Source organism: Ziziphus jujuba, chromosome 12, assembly GCF_031755915.1.
Source record: "Ziziphus jujuba cultivar Dongzao chromosome 12, ASM3175591v1".
Taxonomy (NCBI): domain Eukaryota; kingdom Viridiplantae; phylum Streptophyta; class Magnoliopsida; order Rosales; family Rhamnaceae; genus Ziziphus; species Ziziphus jujuba.
In genome coordinates, this window is record NC_083390.1 from 192697 (window position 1) to 214098 (window position 21402).

At 36.0% G+C, this 21402-nt stretch overlaps 2 protein-coding genes across 10 annotated transcripts; both read right to left on the reverse strand.

Moving 5' to 3' along the window:
* Window positions 1-925: 925 nt before the first annotated feature.
* LOC107428103 (uncharacterized) lies at window positions 926-9098 on the reverse strand. Of its 9 annotated transcripts, none has more exons than XM_048462412.2 (14): window positions 7937-8447; window positions 7635-7687; window positions 7147-7301; window positions 6935-7034; window positions 6346-6435; window positions 5914-6027; window positions 5619-5804; window positions 4921-5031; window positions 3364-3854; window positions 2881-3001; window positions 2675-2734; window positions 1907-1999; window positions 1690-1809; window positions 926-1604 (listed from the first exon to the last, which is right to left on the reverse strand). In XM_048462412.2, the coding sequence occupies exons 3-14, from the start codon at window positions 7188-7190 to the stop codon at window positions 1287-1289; spliced, it is 1848 nt and encodes a 615-aa protein (XP_048318369.1). In that variant the 5' UTR covers window positions 7191-7301; window positions 7635-7687; window positions 7937-8447; the 3' UTR covers window positions 926-1286. The 9 variants fall into 9 exon arrangements, with proteins under 9 accessions (XP_048318369.1, XP_048318371.1, XP_048318374.1 ...); XM_048462414.2 differs by having other exon boundaries at window positions 7643-7687; window positions 7937-8441; XM_048462417.2 differs by lacking the exons at window positions 7635-7687; window positions 7937-8447 and adding an exon at window positions 8867-9098.
* A 585-nt stretch (window positions 9099-9683) lies between these two features.
* Window positions 9684-13147, reverse strand: LOC107428106 (organic cation/carnitine transporter 7). The gene is made up of 5 exons (XM_016038570.4): window positions 12536-13147; window positions 11806-12043; window positions 10710-11244; window positions 10424-10626; window positions 9684-10113 (listed from the first exon to the last, which is right to left on the reverse strand). Exons 1-5 carry the CDS (start codon window positions 12802-12804, stop codon window positions 9874-9876), a joined length of 1485 nt encoding a protein of 494 aa, XP_015894056.2. The 5' UTR covers window positions 12805-13147; the 3' UTR covers window positions 9684-9873.
* Window positions 13148-21402: the final 8255 nt, after the last annotated feature.

The following is a 21402-nucleotide window of genomic DNA, read 5'->3' on the forward strand; positions in this document are numbered from 1 at the left end:
AAATTTAATTTTTGAAAATTAGTTTTATATAAATCAATCTCAATTTATAATTTGATTAGTTATAGGAATATTAAAATATGAAAGTATTTAAATTAAGTTTTGTGTTATGAATAAAGATAAATTTATATTTTTAAAAATCTCATAACTATTTAATTTTTGGGACGTTTAAAATAACATCTTCATATATAAAAGTAAAAATAATATTTTTATTAGATCTATATTTTTGTATTTCTAAATAACTATCCAAACCCAATAAAATTATTATTTTATAACAGAAAAATTATTACTTTTCCAAAAAAATATTATATTATTTTTTCCAAACAGAACGAGTTCCTTTAGTTTCCCTCCTACCAACCCCACATCGCACATCAAACAGAACGAGTTCCTTTAGTTTCCCTCCTACCAACCCCACATCGCACATACTTTTACTCAAAAAGTTGAATGACTTTTGAAATCCTGCACCACCACTTTCACCATATCATCCTACACACACACACTGCATCACCACTTTTACCTTTGCATCACCGCTTTTACCATATCATCCTACACACACACACTGCATCACCACTTTCACCATATCATCCTACACACACACATTGCATCACCACTTTTACCTTTGCATCACCGCTTTCACCATATCATTCTAGACGCGCACAAACACACACACACAAGCCCGCAAGCAGAGACTTTGCAAATCCTCTTTGCATCACCACTTTCACTTTTGCATCACCACTTTCACCATATCATTCTACACACACATACACACCAAAAAAGAAATTTAAAAAAAAAAAAAAAAAAAAAAAAAAAAAAAGACCGGCCTTGCCGTAATAAAGACAACATTAATTCAGGAATCCAAATGAAAACTTTATTTGAAAACCTTCTTCGGCTGAAGGCATGCAAATCAACAGCTAGCTAGGCCAAAATAAATGACAACTTTCCAACTCTTATTTAACATTCGTTCATTAATGAAACCAATACACATTATTTGCTATAAGTACTGTTTCTAAATTCCTGTTATCGATTAACATAATGTACAACACCCTTGAGGGATTTATACATATAACTGGTCTACAAGGTAAAAGGACCAAAACTGCCAGCATCCTCGATTTCTTCCAAGGAGGCTAAAATACAATGTTGGACAACCAAAACTTTAGCATCATCAACTTTTGGGACCAACATAACAGCATCATTTTAGAACCAAGATAAATTTTGTGCTCCATCTTGACCTGCCCGGACCCAGGCCATGGCAAGGCTCTTTACAGTTACAAAGCTAGCAACAACATTTATCAGAGAGGAATTTTGTCAGGCAGGAATAGGTAACGAAAGCGTGAATCAAAAGGAAGGATACCACAGTTCCGTGAGCCAAGAAGGCTTTGACGCCTTTGTGATATGCATTGTTCCACAAATGCAGCCTGATGGGATGGAAGGTAATGTGATATCCATACAGCCAAGTCTGCATCATCCACAAAGCTTTTAGCAAAGCAATGCAGCATTTTTGGTACTAGCAACCTCCCTTTGCTGCTAACACCAACTGAAGCTCGAATAAAATCACGCTGTGCTTCTTGAAGCTCTTCTCTCACATTCTTGGCAGTATAGATCCTTACCTACATTTCCAAAAATAGAGCTTAACATACAGGAGAGAAATGACAAAATAGATTCCCTTCAAAGTATGCATATTGTTTGGCTTACTGCTGGTGAAGAATACATTCCACAGCTTAAAGCAAAAGCTAAGAGTGGTTCGTGTATATCAATTGCAGACTTCCTTTGCTCCTCTGAGACCTTCAACTTGTGAAGGGCAAGAAGCAATGCCTGATGATATTTTTCCACTTCAAATGTCAGTCATGGGATGACATATAGTAAGAGAAGAAAGCAACAGAAAATTGATTGAGCAATAAGCAGGGCATACAATTTGTGGCCTATGAACTGGTGGTTTCATCTTCAGTATTACATACTCTATAGCAGCTGCAGTGAAAGAATGCCCCCCAACAGTGTATGCTGCCTGAGAATAGAAGCTTTTATTAAAATATATACTCTCCAATGTACAAACAAAACTTCATGAAAAAACTCAAAAAAAAAAAAGGGATGCCTGAAATAGTTCAAACTATCAAACTCATTGAGTTAATCATGTTTACAACTAGCACAGATCAACCTAAAAATTGAATAAATTATCTACATGTGGCCAGTGACCCACTCCATTGAATTATAGAGCAGAACATTCAAGGTTCTCACAAGTCTGCATATAAGAGAAATGATTGATGCTCTGCGCAGTCAATGGAAGTGCATGAAATAAAAGCCCAAGTAGAATTTTAGCATTCCCCAGAGTAACTCTTACAAATTCATAGGAACCTGACCAAAGATACTAGTATTCACATGGAAGATAAGTAACCCATTCTTGTTATTATTTGTATGACCACTTTATGACCACTATCATGTATTTCACTTCTTCCACAAACAATTAGTTGTTTAAACTCCACTGTTAAGAGTATATCCAACATTGGTTAATCATCTTTTTTGGGCAAGGGGTATCTATAGGTCTCTTGGAGGCTCACTCTGGGCCAGAAAACACAAGGTCTGACAAATTATTTCCCAATAGTTGCTAACAAGACCTATAGTTGACATTTCTTGAGTGTGAATCCATTTGGCCTTTAAACAAAGTTTGAATTAGAAACAAGACCTTTTGCATCAAAGAGAAAAGCTTCAAATCACTTCTGGGGACTCCATAAGCCAAGTATGCCTGTCCACAATTAAATGGAGAGAAAAATTAATGTAAGTTTTAACTTCTCCCTCACTTTAAAATCCACATTTTTGTGAAGACATAGTTAAAAAATGCATTTTGTATGTAACTCAAACTACAATTGTTAATGGACTACAGAGACTTACATGCATGATCAGTGCATTATACAAGTTAATCCAGAAAGCAAGCCGCTCATTGCAGTTCAAGTGGATAGGGTTAACTTTTGCAAGTTGCTCGACGAGTATTCTGTTCACCATCAAAATATAACTAAACATATTTATTGATCATTAGAACACTAGAGAGGACCATTTAACAAAGAGGTGAAGATTCATTAAGTTTTATGAGTAGCCACATCTTAATCAATTCATGCCTACAAGTTAACTGTTTTGTGAACTGATGTGAGATTTTATCAAACATATATACCTAAAATTTGAAAATACCAGCAAGAAACAAGGGCATGATGGACAATTAAAATCGAATGGTTTTCCAGTTAAATTTCAGAATGAGGAGCATCAATACCTTCATAAAAATGTCGCCTATGATTCCAAAGAGGCACAAATAAAAAAGTAAACTAAAAATTAAAAATAACACACACACACACAAAACTTAAAAACAAAATGAAATTTTACCTGAACTTCCTCAGTGCTACTGCAGCGTATTCTAATTGCTTCTTCCCAACTGACATCCAAGAAACTTCAGCTGCTAATCCATAGTTTCCAATGTCTGCCCAACTTAATTTCCCACGCACTCTATAGGGATCACAGGCATTCTCTAGGGCCAACACTTCAGAATTACTTTGTACGTCGACCTGTGGACTCTGAACCCATGAAGAAATCATAGAACGTTCAGATGATGACCACCAAGATGAATTGGACAGATGTCCACGTGGCGACAAAGGTGAACAGTGGCTCTCTAGTGCAGCTGATTTGGATGGCATAGCAGAATCTGCCAAAGACATGAATATATTCTTCATACATCTAACCATTTCTTCTGACAGTTGGTTGGGGTGATCCCAAAGGCCCTTAGGTGGCATTCCCTTAGAAAGCTTGCTGCAGTCAGCAGCTTGACAAGATGCGGATGTTTTCATAACATTGCAAAGTGCAACTGAATCCACTGCAGTCTGATACAAAGCAGCATATGTCAAATTCTAACACTCATTAGTTGCATTGTATATAGAAAGGGAAGGACCAATGAAGGTCAATAAAGCTACATCACCATACATACACATAAGCCCTTGCAGACTTGTACATATATCTACCTAATGAAGAAGGGTAAGAGGTAGAGATGTATTACATCATATATATACATATACATATATATATATATAGGGTAAGGCTACGGTGCGGACCATCCGCATGTGGACCTACACCAAAGCCGATATTTTTTTTGAAAAAGCGTCGGCTTTGCTGTTACACAGACGCAGCAAAGCTTAACAGCAAAGCCGATGCTTTTTTTTAAAAGCGTCGGCTTTGGTGTGGGTCCGCACCGTAGCCTAACCCTATATATAAATAGAGAGTGACATATATATATATATATATATATATATCGAGAGAGAGAGAGAGAGAGAAACAGAGCATCTTCACACCAAAATGCGCATAAAATTAGCAAACTTGTGTTTAAGCAACCAACTGGAGGGGACAAAAAAAAAAAAAAAAAAAAAAACACCCAGAAAACACTATGTGTTTCCAAATGTCTATATTTTTATATCTTCTTTCCATGGACATTACTTTAAGACATGATGACCATTCCTGAAAAATTAATTTTCCATAAATGAAAAGATGTGTTTTTACAAAAAAATATGGGGTTCTTGCATGAATACACAGCAAGCAGAAGAAACCGACATAAGTTGATCTGCTTGTTTCCACCAATAAAAGGAACAAATCTTGCTTACTGCCACTCCATATCCAAGCAAGCAGCATATTTCCATAACTACAGTACTTTAGGGCTATTTTAAATTGGTTTATCACCATATCTAAGTAATCAAGTATTTATATATGAAATACAAAATTTACGACCAAAACAAGCAAAAGAGCCACATATATTACAATACATTATAGTCAATGCATCACACATGTAAGTAATGTCATCTTTATTATTTAATTCACTTTTATGCACACAAAATAAAAGCCTTGTTAAAACTAATTAAGATAAAAGCACTAAATGTACATGGAATTCTAGAAAGATACCTCTACTGCTGACAGTATCAAAGATGATTCACCACTAGGTTCTGATAGTTGAGCTTTCAACCCCTGGCATGAGTCTTGCTTAGAAGATTGACACAGTTGGGGACTGGAATGCTTTGAACACATCAAAGAAGACAAAATTCGAATGATGTAGACAAGTTACAACCAAGAAAAGAATTTTACATATATACTATTTCTTCTAATGTCAAGATCATGCTACTAATGCATTGTCAATCCTGTCATCACATGCCATAAATTAGAAGAATGTACTCACTCGTTTACCCAAAAAAAAGAAGAAGAAGAAGAAGTAGAAGAAGAATGTACTCACTTGAGGCATGAAACAGTATGCTTGTCATGTTTGTTTGATTGATCATCAAAATATGAGAACAGCAAGTACATACTTGACATGTTCAAAGAACTTTTAAAAGACAATGAACTTTTCATTTTTCATTTGAATTATTAACTTTTGTTAATGCTTTATATACATCTTTTAGTAGACATTCTCACTGCACCATTAGAGTACTTGCAAATATAACCACTTTTGAGATTGTTGACTTTATCCCTATTTCAGATTTCAAAGTTGTTGATTATGTAGCATTCAATGTTTTCACGTAAAACTGAAACTACTCTAATAGTTTCAGCAGAGTGAAAATTTTCAACCGATTAAATATATAGGTAGGTGAATTAAGAGAGAATTATACCGGAAAGTTCACAACATCAGTAGAGCGAGGTGATGTAGTCTGAGAAGATGAATGCCTCAAACGATATTCTGACAGCCTTCGTTCATTTCTTTCTTGACTCAATTGAAACTGCAAAGATACCATCTCTTGTTCAAGTTTTGAAACAGTAATCTCTAACACTGCAATGTTGGATAAGAGCTCTTGAGCCTGTAAAAATTAGAGAAAAAAGAAAATCACTCGAATAATCAAAAATCCCTATCTGGAAGCCAATGATTAAAGCATGAAAAAAATTATTAAATTAGTGAAGAGTACAAACATATTGAGGGAGGCATGATGGACTGGATAATTTAGTAGCACTATTTCCAATAGCATTTTCCAAAACGGCATGCAGATCCATCTCTTTTTGCAGCTGCACTTGTAATCTTTGTACCTATTTTGAAAGGCACTTCCATAAGTATAATTATAAAATTAGAAATATTTATCAAAATATAGAATAAATTCCAAAAACAATATGCATGCTATGTAAAAGAAAATACCTTCTTCAGATGGTTATATTACACTATCAGCTATAAATTCACAAGCTATATGAGAATGTTTATACTTCTCCATAACTTATATTTTGCTATTACAACCACTTTTGGCACACTGCTTTTAGGCCATTCAGACAGAATCTAATATAGGGTACAAGGTATATAGTAAATTACAGGGACAACAGTCAGATAAGTGATCTCTAGGAGGGAAAGCTTACGTCCTGTTCAAGTTGGAATCTGTAGGGACAAGCATAATTGCTATTAATGTATGAATCAAGTCTTGTAGCACCTTCTCCAAGATAGCTCACCTAGAGATTTAACAAATCAATAAATACACTAAATATGAGCAGTAATGATTACCAAGAAATGGGAACAAGAAGAAATCTTATTTCTCTGCATTGAGCATATCCTAACCTAGATCTCTACAATTAGGATGGTACAAAGTAATTTTATCAGAAACCAAGGAGACCAAGATTTCTGAATCTAAATTTACACAATTAATTAAGCTTTTTGAAAAACAAATAAGCAAATAAAATATATATACCCATAACGTACTTTAAATCACAAACATAGAACAACTGCTTCATCCATTGAGTTGATGGATGAGACATCCCAAAAGGAAGAAGCGGAGGAGGAAAAAAGAGCAGGAAGGACATAGACTAAATAACACCACAAATTTAAGCAAACATTATCAAGTTGAAATATGATATTCAATAAAAATGTTCATTTTTTTCTCTCATTTAATGAGATTTTAGAGTAATTAGACCGGAAATTATCCACTTGAAAGATAAGCCTGCCATATCCTACCTTTACAGATGAATCATCACTCTGATGTTGTCCAGAAGCATGCTGGATTTCTGAATTACAAGTCTCACCAGAAAGAGGACATTCAAAAAGGGAATCGCTTCTGAGAAAATTCAACAGAGAAATATATGAATATCTAGGAAAAAAATTAAAAAGGAGAATCTCAGAGCTAGGATCAAGGAAGAAATGGTACAAGAACGATCACAAATCCTTACTGGCTCAACACAACAGTTTGGACAATTGGTGAGTCACACATCATGAAATCATGGGTTTTGGATTTTATCACATTAAACACATTCTGCAGTCGCCAAAACACCCTGGTCTTCCGGTACTAGAAGCAACAGCCGTGTACAAACAAGCACCATAAATCCTGCAAATATACCTCAAGCATCAAACATCTGGCGCTTTTGCTTTTAAAAAATTGGCAATCTTAAGAATTTTGTCGTGAGTAATCCTAAGAATAACATGAAAAGCCAGTACATAATGAGATGCAGAACCAGAGTAAACACTGTGACACCTGTGAGGCCATAATAAGGACAAAAAAATTCATGAACGCACAGCTACCAGTCACTTTCAACACAACCATACAAATTAACAAACACAACTTCGTGAACCTGGATTTCGGTTTCAAATTAAGATAACCCACAAATCTTGAAATAGAAATGCAAAAAATTGACAGAAAAAAATTATGCATAAGGGTTACCTTATTACCTGCATCCATTACTCGATCACATTTTACAGTCATGGAATTCAGGGCTGGCAAAAAGCAGTAAAAAAAAATGATGGATAAATGATATGGAATGCGATGGTCTTAAAAGAAAAAGGGAAAAATATATGGATTTAAACGGGTTTTTTTTTTTTCTGCCCCACTGTGGTTGATGGGACTAATAATTGAAAGAAATGTTAAAAGCCAAAAGAAAGTGGGCACCTCCCCAGCCCCACATGCAAGTGAAAAGTAGTTTCCATTAATTGTGAGTATAATAGGAATGCAATCCGAAAACATACCCTCGGAAAGTCTTCCGAAGTTCATTTCCACTTCCAGAGAGGAGATGGTTGCTTTTGCCTTAATTTTTTTTTTTTTTTTTTGGTGGAACTGAAAATTAAAGAGAGAGAGATTATTTGCTTATACTCGGTCCTAAGTGTGAAATCTCAATGTCTTCAAAAATGCGTCAAAAAAATTAATTAAAAAAAAAAAAAGAAGAAGAAGAAAGAAGGCAAAGGGTTTAGCTTTCCAAAATCCTCCAATCTATAGGACATGATGAGGTAAATCACGATGTGGAAGAAATAATCCAAAGAATGGATCTCAGTGGTCCCTACTCTCCAAAACCCTTCCCCACACCCCCTTTTGAGCGGCCGCATGAAAATAATGGATCCCTCTTTTTGATGTATCTTCAACGCAAGACAACAAACACAAAAGAAACAAAAACACCGCAGACCCAAATCAAATTTTCTAAAATTCAAATGCACTGTAAATGGGAAAGCTTTAATTATTATTTTTTAAAACAAAAAAAAAAAAAAAGAGAAACCTTTTCGGGAAAAATGAGAAAGGGTATAGTTTAGAGTTGGTGGAGAAAGCCCTCCCAAAAATGAAAGAGGAAAAAGTAAAACCTCAGAGAGGAGGAAGAAGATCCTCAGATATGAGAGAGAGAGAGAGAGAGAGTACGTACACAGAAAGACTCGAGCTTTGCACTCCCCCTTTTAAGTATATCGTCAACTAGACACACTATCACACTGTCACATCATCTATTTATCTCCCTCTTCAAATTCAAATTTTTAACAAAGAACGGAATAAAAAATGAGAGAGTTCCGCCTCCCAAAAACGAACATGTATCTCTCGGTAACAAGAGAAAAAGAAACCAACAAAATAGTTGGGGAGAATCTAGAGCAACTAACCTACGTTTGATTACAAAACTATTGAATAATCAATGATAATACCTTCTTCAAATAAAATAATTATCCGACTGGATAGAGTGGCCGCAGCGAAGAAAAAAACACAGGATAATGGGAGAGAGTCTGAGCTTGGCCAAGGGAAGAGACTAGAGAGTGATGTTTTTGTATTTTGTTATGGAAACTGCTCTGCCTAGGGTATTACTGTGTCTGTATGTATATACATTCATATATTAGATTCACTGAACAAACTGAAATTGCGTTTGAAATTTGAAATAATTACGAGGAGAACCCCAGTTGTCTTGTCGGAAAACCATGGTGGTGATTTATAAAATAATAATTTTATTATTATTAATGGGGTATTTCCCCAGTCTCTCAAAGTAAATCAGGCTTTTTGGTTATCCCTGGAAATGCGTCAACCATAACAACCATAGTTAACCAAGAAATATGGAAAAAGGGCGAGGGGCAAACTTGGTAAAATGGCAAGTCAAAATTATTACATGGCATGGCTCATCAATTATGACCTTATGAGAAGCGCAAGTTCAGCTTGCAGGGCCGAGAGCAGCAGTGGTAGTTGCCGCGAGCTTCCACACGTACGTATTCCCAAGTCCACTCAAATCTACTCCATCATTACTCACACGCGTCGAAACATACTTTCTCACACGTGTTTCCTTTTTTCTTTTTTTCCCTCTTTTAATAATAAGCCCAATGTTTTTGTAAGGAGCTCACTTTTGGAAATTGCAGATCATAAAAACCACTTCTTTTTGCTGTGCTTATAAAATTAAAAACCACCAACCACCAACCAAGATCCTTTTTACTTTTACAATTGAATTTTCATTCGATTTGCGAAATGGGATCGATTGAATAAAATAAAAAAATACTACCTCCATTACTCAGAGATTTAACAATTAACAAATGAAGTATCAGAACTTATACAGATGGAAGTTTGTATGTATAGAGGAGGAATTTGGTAAATGTAAAAAAAATTGTAATGTATAAAAGATTGTGGTGTGATGAGTCCAATCAAAGTCGAAAGTATATGAATTTGACTTCGTTTAGACTTTGGAGGAGGAAGATGAAACATGGTCTGTCAATTCACGACCCTTGGTTTCGAAAGGGAATAGCACTGCTCCAACTCCTGAAAGAAACACTACAATCTCAAACAGAATTATTGATGCTGTTTGATGGCATCCTTGTATTAACCCCACCGAAACCATAGGACATATCATTCCACCAATTCTTCCCACCGAGCTTGCTACTCCTACTCCGGTTGTTCTCACCGACGTTGGGTATATCTGTTTTATTTACTCCACAAAATTTTAAAATGTCAAAAAGACCAGCGTTGCAAATTGAAACATGATATCTAACATCTTAAAACCAAATTAACAAAGGTATATATATACATATATATATACATATATATATCAACAGAAGGAACAAGACAGAATTCAGAGCCATGTTTCTACTTCTCCTAAACCACATTTTTATGTATAAGAAGAAAGCAACTACATTTTCATGCAATAATTTCAGACAACCTCCCCTCCAATCAAAACAAGGAACATGGAGTTGCAAAGCTTTTAAAATCAGATAAACATTAAAATTTACCTCTGGAGCATATATATAGACAATTGTAAAAGTCGCTGTGATGCATATGCGAGCTCCAAACAGAAGACCCGTAGTTAATTCCTGAGGTTGATGGACTACCAACGGGAAAAGAAATATGCAGCAAAGAAAGAACATGGATGACATTGAAAGTTTGCGACCCAGTCTATCAACCGTGGCAGCAGAGATTAGTAGCCCAGGTAATTCTACATGAAATCAAAAACTGAATCTCAACCAGAGATCTTCTAACATTCTATTTTTCCAGTTAAAGAAAGGAGTATTAAGTTACCTGCAAAACTAGTGATAAAAACATCTTTGTAGCTGACATCATGTGATTTTTCCGAGTGCATTTGGTTTGGGACACATTTACCATCCCCAGTGCTCAACTCAGAGGTAAGCAGCACGAGTCCATAATAAGAAAAAGCATTTCCAAAGAACACTAACCATAGGAGCAGGGTAGACTTAACTAATTCTGGGGAAAGAAGCATGAATACAGATGAGACACCCCCAGCATCAGGGTCCGTCCCCTTCGTTGTCTCATTTTCATCTCTTGTCGGCGAGAGTAAATGTGAATCTTCTGACGGAGGATTATTCTTTTCTTGAAGCTCAGTTTGGTCATGATCAGAAATAAGATTGCCAGAAGGGAGTTTTGTTCCATTCAGTCTTGCTATTTTCTCCAATACAATAAGTGCTTCAGTTGTTCTACCTTTTAAACATAAAAACCGTGGTGACTCAGGTGCAACTGAATAGAATAGAAGCAGAAGTGAAGAAGGAAGTGAAGACAGTGCAAGTAGCCATCTCCAACCCAGCGTTGGCATGACAAACTGCAAGCATAGAATACAACATTTTAAGCCATTCCCCATGTACATTAATTTTATCACATAGTCTATCGGCATAGCAGCCCCAAAACTAAATGAATGATCACTTGAAGTAGAATAGTTTACTTGAACTCTTGCTTGCCATCTGGCTCGTAATCATTAATATTACACCAACTGAATTGATACAAATAATTTTAAATTACTCTTTTGCTCTACACTTATTCCTTTCTGTCTTTCTGAAATAAATACACTCCAAAAAAACTAGAAGAACTAAAGACAACTTGAACTCGAAACATGCTGTTTGCATGCCATCATACTTGAAATCATTAATATTACACCAGTTAATACAGATTATTCCAAATTTCCAAGAAAACATAAAGTGGAATATACGTAGCTTCAAATTTAAGACAGAGAAAGCTCAAACATATGTTCTTGCACCTTAAGACCCCAATGATATTAGAAAATTCCTGTAATTTTGGAATATGGTAAGCATAAGCATTAGAAGTTAGCACGGAGTGGAGCAAAAATAGAGAGAAGAGGAAGAAGGTAATGAGAGAGGAGGCATACCCATGCAAGTGAAGCCTCAAAAATTGTGCCAACGGTCCAGAAAGCAGAAAAAACGACCATCCAAGTGCCTCTGTTGGGAGCAGGAATGAACTCCAGAAACCAGGATGAGAGTACAGGGCCACCACCCAAACCAAGACCCACAAAACAACGAAAAATCATCAACCATGTATAATTAGGTGCAAGGGCGCTCAGAAATCCAGCGCTAGCAGTAACAGTTGCCGTAATAAGAAAACCTTTCCTGGAAGAGATGAAAGAATTAATTTATCATCCAACATTCATTAAAGATTAACCACTCATTTGGGTAATTGGGTTGTTAATTAGTTATTAACATTTTATAAACAAGCATCCAGCCAACTGGTTTTGGTTGGACTGTTTCTCTTAAAACCTCATAAATTTATTGAGATGTTACCATGAATTGAATTAGCAGCAAAGTAGACGAATGAAAAGAGAGAATGGTGACCTTCAAAATTTCAAATTTTCTTATTTCCAGTTATTCGGGAAAAAAAAAATCATAATAAAAAGAATATATGAGCTACATTTACAATTATTAACAAAGTAAATGCAATTGGGTGTTAAATGTATATAAAAAATAAAATAAAATAAAAACAAACATCCAGATCCAGGTGCCAAAGCTGTCTTAGCACTCCCAAACTAATCTGGAGCAAGACAAGCGATGGAAACACGAACGACTTGGGCGGGGAGTGAAGAAGAGAAATAGAAGAATACATACCGGCGACCATGTCGATCGGAAACAATGCCCCAAGAGTAGGCGCCAACGAGCATGCCCGCAAAAACAACGGTGGTGAGGAGTGCCTGTTGATTGGAAGAGAGACCCCATGAAGAGGCAAGTGCGGGTCCCACAAAAGAAAGAAGCATCATCTCCATAGCTTCTGATATCCATGCCATACCCGCATATGTGAGCACCAAAACTTGGAACTTTCCGAATCCCATGCCCACCAGAGCTTCGTCCACGGTGAAATTTGCTTTTCCATCTCCCATCTATCAATCTATCTATCTATCTATCTATCGATCAATTCACTTACACTCTCTAAACAGACACAACCCTCCTGTCCCACAGATTTTGATTTTTGATATTTGATTTTGGTAGGAATTAATTATAAGCAAATATAATCCAATCCAAATCTATAATAAACTTTATTTCTTGTTCAATTAAAACCAAACAAACAGACATTCCAAAATTCAAACATGGTTTTAATTTCTACTCTTCCCAAGTCAGAACTTGATGCCTGATGGTGTTTACACAGGGAGGGGATTCAACTCCACAGATGGATGTGCTCCTGGCCTAATGCCTATTCTTGAAAAGTCAATCACCATACGCTTAACACGTGAAGTTATGGTCTTTGCGTGTGCATCCATTGTCAATGTCATACATTTTGCTTGCTTATTTGACGTCATTTGTTTTTGTCTTTTTGCTCCGCTTTCTTCTCGGTCATCGTTTTGACTTTCTTACAAACGTGACTGCCCGATTGGGTCTTCTTTAATACTCATTCATTCATTCTTATAAAAACGATTTTAGTGGACCACCAGAACTTAAGCCCATGGTTCCACCGATCATCATCTTACTAAGGGTTCTATACTTTAGGTCTGACTGGGCTTCCTTGGAAGCTTGAGAACTTGGGCTCAAACAACAATTTTTGTCGCCTAAACAAAAATCCCCAAAATATACATTATATTTTTTTATGAAAGAGTAAATAATTAATATAGAATACAACATTATTGTAACATAGAATAATACTTAATATTTCAAGTTCAAATGTATTATTGGATAATGATTCTTGTTTGAATCTTCTCAATGCAATATCAAAAAATCAAAAAACAAAAAAAAAAAAAAATGTCCAACCGATATTAAATGGATCGTGGAAATACTTGTAAATGTATAAGGATATAATATTCGGTACTGCAGCATTAACAAAACGATTACTGATAAGGAAGAAAATTATAGCCAAAAAAAAAAATGATAAGGAAGAAAAGATTGGAAATTTTAAAAAAAAAATGTATAGAAAAGCCAAATAGACAATTTGCTACCTCCTTATTCCCAAACGTTATACAATTCTTGCTTTCTCTCACCTAATTTAATCAATAAAATGACACCTTGATTAAATGCCTGTTTGAAGAGTTTTTTTTTTTTTTTTTAATCAAAAACTCTATTTGAAGGTCAAAAGTTTTTTTGTTAAAAAATAAAAATATATGGCAAAAGTTAACAAGCACTTGTTGATCCAAAAAATAGTTTTTTTAAGCTGTTTTAGAGAAGTCCAAATTTTATGTTTTTCTAGAAAAAAAATTTTTTTTTAACTTATATGGAAACTTAATGAGTATTTAATACAGTTATTTTAGCTTATATGGAAACTCATTGAGCATTTAATACAATGTTTTTTATTTATAGCCAAATACTTATTAACTTTTTAATAATAGCTCTTTTTTAAAAAAAATTATTATATAAAGCTCTACAGATTAAAGTTCTATTTTCATCAGCTATACTAAATGGACCTTAATATATCACTAAAAGAAGATTATTCTTGGCTCCACTGGTATGGGATAGGCCTGTTCAAAAAACTCGTTAACCTGACCAACCTGGCCAACCCAACCTGACCCAATTCAATAATAAAAGAAACCAATATAACTTAGGCGGGTTGCGGTTTGGTTTTTTTCAACCCAAGTTCATCGGGTCGAGTTTCGGGTTATAATTTAAAAATCCGATACAATCCAACCCAACTCGTGCTTTTGATGGGCTCACTTACTGATATGGGCTGCTTTTGTCATGGGCTTCAAAAAAAAAAGAAGTATCTCACACGTCAGTACTTACTGACTTGATGTCACAGACATAAACAAAACCAGGGAAAAAACAAAAAACAAAAAAGAAGCAAAAGTTTAACATTGGGCTTCCAAATGGTGGGCTTACTTACTTATTATGGTATTGGTCATGGACTTACTACCAATAAACACGTGAAATTAAAAAGGAGAATTTGGCCCTATGCCTTAAGGGATGAGCTTCAAGATTTTTACCCCTTCATTTGGTATTTTTTTTTTTTTTTGCCTACCTTTTCAATTTTTAATAATCCTAAAATGCTCTTATATCCAAATTAAATATTTTTACTTTTTTTTTATGTTATTTCTTTATTTTCTTCATCCGACTGTTCTCTTCTCCTTCATCACCCTTCCCCAATGCTGGCTTATCTCTTCTCATTCATCAAGCTCATCTCTTCTCATTCATCAAGCTTTCTTCACTTAGTTGCTCTTTTGCCAAACAGCCCCGTTTCGTCTCTCCGGGCACCAAAATTCCATACAAAGAAATTGATGGTTTGGAATTCGAAATTAGGGTATTGTGAAGAAGGAGGATGTGGATTTGTATACGAAGCTCAAGGGTAGTGCTGCATGGCGGAAGCAGATGCCCAAGCTTGCTGTTTCACTTGGCCTCTCTGATAAACTGTCTGGTTTGTTTGCTTCATTTTTCCTTTGACTTTTCAATTTGAGTGGTTTTTAAGGTTTTTTCAAAACATTTGTGGGGTTTTTTTTTTTTTTCTCTGATTAATTTTGGGATAAGTTGGAATCGAAATTAGGGTTATGTTTTTTTTTTTTTGCTATTTCTGTAATTTGTTTCCTTATGCTTTTGTAATTTTTGTTTTAGGTAGTGTTCGATGTGCGATTTGAAGGTCCGATAATGGAAATCGGCAAGGATTCGGGAATGGAGGACGGAGATTTTGTGGTGGAGACTTGCATTATACGTACTCTACCCCTAGTAGTGACGCTTGAGAAGGGATTAGAGAGTATCAAAGATGCTGTGGGGAAGTTGAAGCTGAATCCTCCTTCTACCTCCAGTGGGTTCTTTCGGTTTCAGGTACTAGAAAAATCCGTAAGACTTTGCTGTTTAGATACTATGTCGTTTTGTTTGGTTTTCATTTCATATGTGATTCTGTGAGGATTTCTACAGATAGTTGTGCCTTCCAGTGCGAAAGCTTTAGATTGATTTGTCAGGACCTGTCCAAGATTTCTCCCCGAAACCCTAGACAAGCCCTGATCCCAGGGAAATACCACCGAACCTTCCAACGGAAAATCTGGCAGCACCTCCCCTAAGGGTAGGACTAACCAAAAATTTCCTGCACTGAAAACACACTTCTATAATCATCCCCTTATTCCTCCCACATTACTACAAATTGATTCCACAAATTTACAGCACTTCAAAGAATAACAGTAAATCAGTGCATAAATAATAACTACACGTCCAATACAGTATACAGAGCATTATTCAACTAAATGTAGAATTAATAAAATGACAGATAAGGAAGCAATACAAGATAGAGAGGAAAAAGGGAAGAAATACTTCTTGGACTTTCGGCAATGAACTGAGACATCGGGCTCGCCCCGGACGATCAACGTCTCCCAACCTGGACCTAAGGGAACGGAATTTAAAAAAACGTGAGATGCTAATCATCTCAGTGAGTGACCCTATCTACTGAACACCTTTAATATTAATAATATAACAAATAAAGGGATTTAATTAATACCAGCAATTAAGTAGATAAATAAATAATAAACAATTGAAGTAATATTTTCTCTCAAAACCCTCACTATTTACTCTGTTGGAAATGTTCCCCTTTTAAAACATTTTCACAAAACCCGATATTCGTACTTCCCGAAAACCAAGGGATCAATTAATTTAAGAAACAACAAATAAATAAATACCCCAAATATAAATAAAATGTAATAAATTGTAATAAATAATTTTTGAACACTTTGGGGTTTGAAATTTCTATCCGAAAAAAATTGTACTTGACGCACCACACCATATACCAGTGATGCCCTCCGATACCCAGCGTCCCGAGCACCGACTGGCGGGGAGATTAAAGAGAGAAACTTGCAAACGGCACTTCGGCGTCCCGACAGTACCGCTGCTGAAACCATCATCCCGGCCAAGGAGGGGGGCGGCTGATGCGCAATATATAAGACTTGCCTGTCCTCGGTCCAGTGGCAACTCACGGGAGACATAATACTTGCGCGCTAAACCACATATATACCAGAACACCAATACTGTATGAGTGCGTCTAAAAATAATTATTAAATTAATTATAACCGTACCGTTTTTCCAAAATTACCATGGGAAATATACCAAATTTTCACACTTACCATCCCACATATTTTCATTCAACAAACCGGTACGAAAACATCGATAACAAATAAAACAATAATTTTCTCATAATACGAGGTTCAACAAATGAAATACCGTGGGCATAATTATTAAATTTAAACCATCACTTTAAACAAATATTTTCATAAAATATTTAAACAAATTATGCCCAAATTATAATATTTAAAACCACGCACAATTTATTACTAAAAATACCTTACTCATGCATAACAATTAAAATTAAATCACAATAAAATAATAACTAAATTGTACCACATGAGCATAATTCAAATACCAATTAAACACCAATTAAACATAATTAATTGCCCCAAAATATTTTTAAAGGTGGGTCACTCACCTGGAGCACGCAATTAACCTAAGATCCTCCATGGGATCAATTCCACGACTCACCGGTGCTCCTAGAACACAATTTACACACAGTCAAATAAATTAATATTTTATTCGGGTAAATAATACCCGATACCCAGGGGGTCTAACACAAACGTTAACCAAAATTGACGAGTAATATACCGAATCGAAGCTTGAGCGACGAGGATTACAAATCCGGTCTTACTTCCCGGATATCGGACCGGTGGTGGCCGGAATCTAGCCGAAAAGCTTTCGGGATTCAACTCTTCGATTCTCTCAATCCGTCGCGAATTGGCAGAAAAGGACCCCGGATTTGGATTCAGGGGGTCAGAATCAGTGGAGGGGGACCGACGGTGCAACTGGGTACTTGCCAGAACAGTGACTTCCGACGAGCTGTTGCGGTCACCGGCAACCGTCGCCAGCGGCGGCGCGTGCGATGGTCGTTGGCTGAGATTTTTGGCGGTTTTGTAGATCGAGGGGAGAGGATTCCAACGGGACCGGCGGTGAGGCAAACGAAGGCCGAACGGCAGAGAGATCGGGATTTGAAGATTTTCGGCGCCTCACCGGAAAATGCTCCGATCCCGGCGCGTCGGAGGTCCCGTGGCTGTGAAATTTGGTGGGCTGGCCGGAAATGAGGAGGTGGTGAGGGGTAGCTAGCGCCTGTGGCCTGAAAATGGCTGGAAAGGGGTCAAACGGCGGTGGCCGACGGTGGAGGAAAAAATCACCGCCGAGCTTCATCGCCTCGATCCGGGCGCGTCCGGCGACCGTCGGTCGTGAGATTTGGGGTTTGGCCAGAAATGGGATGGCGCTCCCGTCTGGCCGGCGCATGTAGCCCTCCGGTGGCCGGACGGTGGCCAACCGGTGGTGGCCGGTCGTTTCTCTCTCTCTCTCTCTCTCTTCTCTCTCTTTCTCTCTCCTCCCCGTCATTTTTGCCAAATAAAAGCCACGATGGGTGACACTGTTCATCCACATGGACCAATCAGGTGACGACACATGGCATTTCACTGTTCATCAATTCAAAAATATTAAAATATTACGGTATCCGGCAAACTTCAAGCGTCCATAACTTTTTAACCGTACGTCCAAATTAGGCGTGCCGCTAGTCTGTGAACTCGTATCGACGAGCACTTTACAACCATACCAAATTCAAAGCAAAATTCTACAACCATAAAAAGTCAACTCCTGGCACCTTTTGGACAGTTTGAATCTCGACTTGTTTTGCCCATAACTTTCAAACCGTCTCTCCGTTTTCAACGTGCTACTAGTCTACGAATTCGTGCCAACGTGTACTTCGTAACGGTACCTCAGTCAACCTAGAATTCCAACCGGATCAAAAAGTTAACTTTTGACCCTTTCGGTCAACGGTCAACCTCGGTCAACGTGCAAAAATTTCGACATGATTCGGGACGGGGTGTTACAGGTTTGCCTGTCAGTAAGAGTCTTCGGAGGTTTTTCCTCTGTTTTTATGTCGAAGGAAACAGAAAATTCTGATTGTAAATCGCTTTATGTGAATGAAACCGTTGGAGTTTTTGGAATTGGGGCTACTGTTCACTTTACATGGAGTTCTTCTTCTATCTCAGGAGAGAAGACAACGACCAAAAGGTTTAAATTCTCATATCTCTTATTTCTCACTCATCAAAAGTGTCTCCTATGGTGATTTAGGGGTTGCTTTTGGGCTTTATTGTTTGTTGTTTGTTGTTCATTAATATATATATATATATATATATGTGTGTGTGTGTGTAAAAGTAATTTTAACTTTATTAGGATAAGAGTTTGTTTTTTCCTATTGAGCTTGATTGCTGAACTAGTTAAAGTTGGGGGTTTGTAATACGGTTCCCCTACTCCAAAAAAGAAAAGATTGCCCTTTGAATAGTTAGTCTGAAAAATGGATGTTTCAAACTTCTATTTGGAGGGTCATGGACAATTCTGGAGCTATTGAGACTTACGGCTTACCCTATTCCATTGACATCAAGGTGCAGGAGGTTATCTAATCATTTTTTTAAGTGGCTTTAGGCTAACGAGCGGAATATGTGTTGAATAAGAACCCAAAATTTGTTTGGTATTTTGTTGAAAGGTCTATTTGGAAAATGACAAGGCAGAAATGAAATTGAATATTAACGTGAACTCTTCATTGGCAATTATGTAAGGAATGTTTCAACATATATGCTAAAGGTTCTAAAACATTTTATGAAATTTAGAATAATTTTGTCCATTTATTGGAAATTTGTGGTTGGTATGAAAAATTGGTAGCTAGATGCTATTAAATTTAAGTAATGTTTGTGGTTTCTCCATAGATAGAACAAATGAGCTCTTGCAAAATAAGGGTAAAACTTCAACTGTTCATTAGTCACAGTTTTGCATGTGATACTTATTTAATTTATTGCTTTACGTAGTTGCATGTGATACTTATTTAATGTATGTCTTTGCTTTACTTAGTTGCCTGGTGCCATTGCTTATCTGCCACCAGTTCTGTATAAATTATGATTGGCTGACGCATTGAATGATGATAGTTAAAGAGGAAATGAAAAATGTGTTTAATATGTATTATTATTATTGGTATATATATATATATAATTTTTTTTTTTACTAGATATGACTTTCTGGAATAGATAAAGATGGGAGGAAAAAAAAATGAGTTTATATATATTGTTAGGAGTTAGAACCACACGTTATTTGTTATAGTTTCACCAGATACATTGGGACTTAATAAAGGATGAGCAAGGTGTCTCTGTGTTTGTCTGCCATGCTTCATTGGCTATGCTTAGTCGGTGCTTTACTAAAATCCATTTAATGGTGAAGCAATAATAGAGTTTCATTCATCTCAATCTCTCAATATAAACGAGAAATCTGTGAGAGTATTGAAAACCTAAGAAGCAAGTTAAAAAAAAAAAAAAAAAAGTTGGCGGAAGAGAGTAGAGAGAGGCTGCTAAAGAATGTGGTTTACTATGAGAATTGCCCAGGTTGTAAGGTGGAATAGTATAAGGAGATACAACGTGGTTTACCAATTCGAGACTTTCTTTTTATTTGGATTGTTGTGTTGTGTAATGGTATGCTTTTTCTTATTCTTCTACTGTTTGTTATTTATTTATTTTTATTAATTTTTGGTTTTTGGCATTCCAAAGCATTGTTGAATGTTGATCATGTTGATGTTTTGTTTGATTTGTTACATCTGTGATGTGTATTTTATCAGGACCCATCCAAAATTTCTCACCGGAACCCTAGACAAGCCCTGATCCCAGGAAAACTCTACCGGACCCTCCAATGGAAAATCCGGCAGAACCTCCCCTAAGGGTTGGACTTACCATAAATTTTCTGCACTGGAAACACACTTCTATATACATCTCCTTATTCCTCCCACATTACTACAATTAATTTCACAAATTTGCAGTATCTCAAATGAATAACAGAAATCAGTACATAATTAATAACTAAATGTCCAATACAGTATACAAAACATTATACAAATAAATGTGGAATTAATATAATCTGAGATAAAGAAACAATACAAGATGGAGAGGAAAAAAAAGGAAAGAAATGCTTCTTGGACTTTCGGCAATGAACTGAGACGTCAAGTTCGCCACGGACGATCAACGTCTTCCAACCTGGACCTAGGGGAACGGAATTTAAAAAAATATGAGATGCTAATCATCTCAGTGACTGACCCTAATTACTGTACAATTATAAAGCCACGATAATTATAGTACACTTGAGTAATTAAGAATAAATAAATAATTAATTAATAATTAATAATTAATTGGAAATAATAATTTCTCTCAAAACCCTCACCATTCACTCCTTTAGAAAGGTTCCCCTTTTAAAACATTATCGCAAAACCCAATCTTTTATACCCCAAAAATCAAGGAAAACAATTAGTCAATAAATTTCGAATAAAATACAAGAATTTAAGGATCCAAATTTATAATGGAAATAAATAATAAGACATCATTGAATACCATAAATAAAATCATAAATAATACTTATATTAAAGAAATTTGGCATAAGAACAAAAATAAATCCAATATATAAATTATAAAATTTATTGTTTAAATCAAGGAAATAACCAAAGGAATATTTTAAATCAATTT

Excerpts from the sequence above, each read along its gene's own strand:
- LOC107428106 (XM_016038570.4), bottom strand. The coding sequence starts at position 12,804 with ATGGGAGATGGAAAAGCAAATTTCACCGTGGACGAAGCTCTGGTGGGC. Across the intron at positions 12,044-12,535 it reads TCCGATCGACATGGTCGCCG|GAAAGGTTTTCTTATTACGG; the intron begins GTATGTATTCTT and ends CATCTCTTCCAG. Across the intron at positions 10,114-10,423 it reads TCTATATATATGCTCCAGAG|ATATACCCAACGTCGGTGAG; the intron begins GTAAATTTTAAT and ends TAAATAAAACAG.
- LOC107428103 (XM_048462417.2), bottom strand. The coding sequence starts at position 7,190 with ATGATGTGTGACTCACCAATTGTCCAAACTGTTGTGTTGAGCCA. Across the intron at positions 7,035-7,146 it reads CAAACTGTTGTGTTGAGCCA|AAGCGATTCCCTTTTTGAAT; the intron begins GTAAGGATTTGT and ends GAATTTTCTCAG. Across the intron at positions 3,002-3,363 it reads GTAGCACTGAGGAAGTTCAG|TTATATTTTGATGGTGAACA; the intron begins GTAAAATTTCAT and ends AAATATGTTTAG.